Source organism: Gadus macrocephalus, chromosome 8 (genome assembly GCF_031168955.1).
Source record: "Gadus macrocephalus chromosome 8, ASM3116895v1".
NCBI lineage: Eukaryota > Metazoa > Chordata > Actinopteri > Gadiformes > Gadidae > Gadus > Gadus macrocephalus.
In genome coordinates, this window is record NC_082389.1 from 16,685,616 (window position 1) to 16,689,663 (window position 4,048).

General features: G+C 47.2%; 1 protein-coding gene across 1 annotated transcript in view; it reads right to left on the bottom strand.

Annotated features, from left to right (window-relative positions):
• LOC132463134 (integrin alpha-6-like) overlaps window positions 1–3,837 on the bottom strand; it is a 17,073-nt gene extending 13,236 nt beyond the window's left edge. The window contains exon 1 of the mRNA XM_060059075.1: window positions 3,824–3,837. Coding sequence (XP_059915058.1) covers window positions 3,824–3,837 — 14 coding nt within the window. The remainder of the gene's footprint in view (window positions 1–3,823) is intronic.
• Between the last annotated feature and the right edge of the window lie 211 nt (window positions 3,838–4,048).

A 4,048-nucleotide genomic window follows, 5' to 3' on the forward strand; every position in this document is an offset into this window, starting at 1 on the left:
ACCTGCGTGCGCCCTGACGTTTTGAAGCACGACAGAATTTGCATTGAAATGTATTTTTCCGATGACATAATTACGACAACACAACGACAAGTGACAACACATGAGAATGGGTGAGAGAGAGAGAGAGATCTACAGTTGTGCCTTTGGGATGGGTCTCTATGTGAAGTGAATCTACGCTGACTTCCACGCATGCGCTCCTCTTTCATGAGGGAGAGGGGGGAGGCACTCGAAGCACTGAAGGTGGGGAGTGAGGAAAGCTGAGAAAACGCCTAGGCTTTTTAATCACGTGACACGACACAACAATGCCCCTAGCGACACAGCTACACAAGTTACACATTCTCAAGGATGTGTGTTTTGAGCACCAGAAATAGGAAAAAGTCCAATTAATGTACGGCCTAGAATCTAGTTGACTAGAAATTATATTAGAAGAGGGTTTGCGCTTCTTTTTTTTTCGCACCAATAAAATATAAAAAAAGAAAAAAAAAAGAAGTGTGCAGTTGTATCGCAACTGTTTCGTTTTGGATGCCGACTTTCAAATAAAAGGGTGATAGCTTATTTTAGTAATTTAACAGTGAGCTAAACGCTCAAAAACACCCATGTAACATAATGCCCCTCATCAGCGAACAGCTCTTTGCTACGATCCTCTAAATACACAGGATATGTAGCTGAAAGCTCTGAGCAATGTCTTCACTAGACTGTATGGGGTGAGTGTCCATCTGCATATTCGCATCACGGCTGATGTAAACCGTTTTTAACTTGCGTGTAGACAATATATTTTCAGGCGTGACGTGAGGAAAGCGTTTCGTTCTCACATGCGGGAAGGCCGAGGCAAGGATGGCCGAGGCGGGAAGGGCGAGATGCGTTGACGTAGGTGAATCCCGCAATTTTTTGAGTTTCGGAGAGTTTTTTTTAGACATTTGGTTATCCGCCCAAGCTTTTTCTCTTGTCAAGTGGCCATGTAACGTTATCTAACCTGCATCCCTCCCTGCACAGGCATGCCACGCTAGAGCTTTTTCTCTTTGATAAGCTTGCACGCTCTCACTTTCATTTATTTTTACTCTCAGTCATTTAAAACATAATTCTTCTTTAATTCCTATCATCTATTGCATTTTATTTTTCATTATCATTTTCTTTTGCCTGTGCAATTATAGTGGAACGACTCTCTGGACTCCTGCCACCCACTAGTTAGCTTTAACTGTAGTTACAGAGTATTCTGTACCTTGTTGCGTATTTTAAGAACCTAAGCTACCCACACATATACCCTATGAAGCAGGACCAAACATATAAGCCGTAAATACTATACATAGCCACAAGGGGAGCAAGACCTTATTGAAGGCTGCTCCACCGCAGAAGACATCACCTTTAGTTAGGTGAAGAAGCCGAAGCCATTACGTCACCCCGGCCACGCCCACTACATAGGACACGCCCACTTGACGTGCTCAAGCGGGTGATTCGAAGGAAACAGCCCCAGAATCTCTTGGCAGCCCATAGGATAGGGTTATAGCTTTGGTCAGCTGGGAGACGCTCTGCACGTGCAAAGATATGCTTCAACCTCCTTTTGCTTCATAGTTATCAGTTTACCATACCGAATTACTTTACCAATTAAAGTAACTGTTAAAAGCTATCCTTTGGATTTGATCACTTTCCTTGAAGAACTCTGCAATAACCTTACTAAAGAAATACTCCAGTTACATGCTCCACTTGATTTATGTAATCACTATAGCAACACCTAAACAGTCCCTACTACTCAGAGTGTGTGTTGCACCGTAAATGCACTGGAGCGTCTGACCCAAATTCCATTTGATTGCACTTTGGCCAGCAAGAAGCCAAGTCTGACAGGGAATAATCAGTCAACTCTGGGAAGAGAGAGAGAGAGACAGTGAGAGCGAGAAACCAACAGAGCAAGACCCAGGTGAGCACACCTCTTCCTTCGAGACAGAGAATGTGTAGAGAATGGAAGGAAAAGGCTCATTCTGAGACAAGCTGATCCCTGGGGTGCAGGCAAGGTCACTTGATCCCTGTTTGCTATGGTGGACCACTCAATGTCACACGGTTCATACAGTGATCGTTCCTCCTCACATACACAAAAGACAGGGGGAATCCCCTCCCCAGCTGGCTTCCTTAAGAATCAACTTAGAAACGACACACACACACACGCACGCACACACACACACGCACACACACACACAAACACAAATTTCCCTTTGATGGAATGGTGCTATGTTGCATTACTTAAAACTAAAAAACTACCCAAGATGTTACATCTATGTATTATGCACAAATAATACATACTTATGTATTGTACTGTAAATAGTCTGGGACTAGCATGGTTTCATAGCGTGGGTAACTAATGTCTTCTGGTCCAGCCAAAGGTCATGTGCTGAGTGGGCCCAGTGCAGCGGTAGGTCTGACCCGTCAGCCTCAGGCCAAGTACCCTTCTGCTCATCTAATCCCTGACTACCAGCACAGGAAGCGGACACACATGGGCTACAGACGACAGGAAGGACACAGACAACAGGGAGGGGTAGGCAGGCGCAGGGGCAGGAGGAAGCTACAGGCAGAGGGATGGGGGCAGATTACACATGCAAAGGCGTAGTGTGTCATGGTGTACATGTAACATGCGGCAGGGGTAGCAGGGGCAAAGGGATCCACAGGATCATCAGGGGTGTCTCCATCATAACCTCTACCCACCAACCCTACTGGGGGGCAGTGGGAAACCACACACACCAGGTTTTATGGTTATGGTGGTCTGCTGTTGCGACCATTGAATTATGATCTCATTCAGGACAGGCAGTAAGATTCATTGCAATCTGCAATGTTGAGCCGATGGCCTCCGAGAGGAGAGAGTGCCCTCGGCATTAGTTGTATTGTGCTGGTCAGAAATGTTCCCCTCCCTCCAAACTGGAGAGTGGGGGGGGGGGGGGGCAGGGGAGGGATTGTTTTAACACTGTGGCCCACTGAGCCCTGAGCCTGTTCTGTGGTACCACATGAATCTGGCTGCCTGCTGGGGCGCTGGCCGTTGCTTAGCGACAGCCAGCAGGCACTCTATCAGCCGAGCCGCAACTGGAGTTCCAAACCGTTAGCGGGACCCGAGCCGGTGGTGCTCTGGTGGGTTGTTAATGCTACACAGCATTGTGGTACTGCTGCCAGGCGGCCTGGGAACCAGGGGCCCTTACAGGCAGCCACTGAACCAATGCGGAGCCGGGGCCCGCTGACTGAGGGAATAGTGTGGTGGGAGGATGCTCGGTTCCCAGATGCGAGCCTGATTTATGCTCTTCGTCTCAGCATTACTTCAGCCCTCCTCCCTCTCTTCCCGTCTGCTCTTCACTTCATTTCTCCATCTCCCCGCTTTGATGTTAGCTAACCTGCGGTGCTAACCTGAAGCAGGCTAGCTGGGCTGGAAGCCAGGAGAGGGGAGGCATGATACCGCCTCCCTTTTGTTATTTCATTCTTTCTTTCTTTTTAACCACAAACACACAATCCCAATAAAGCTTGGCACTTGTAATCTGTTAACACCGTCGAAACACACATAAATTATACCCCATAGACCCTAGACTCAAGTTAGAATTTAGAGTTTTATTTTTCTTAACGAGCAGAAATGACACACCCATCTCGAGTCCCATAGAGAACTGTGTGAGGCTCTGCATCACAGCTTGTTTAGATTCAGTCTCTATCTCTCTTGTTAAAACAGTCAAATGCAGGGACCCCATGTATTGCCGTTATTCAACATGGCATTATGTTCTTTCTTAGCTCCTCACCCTGCACTTCTTGATCTACTTACCTCTTGATTGATTGATACAGAAACACACACAGCTTCACCCACCTCATCTCCCTCATCTCTGGGTGTGTGCATCGTTTTTCCCAGCATGGCACTAAACAGACATAATAAGTGAGTCAAGTCGGCCGGGTAGAACACACACACACACACTGCACTCGACTGGGCTAGCTGGAGTCTGACTCACACATCACGTCTAGTTTTAAGAGCTAGGAGGGACAAGAGTGTGCTCACATAAACATGCACCCTTGGTCCACACTGTACACTTGCACA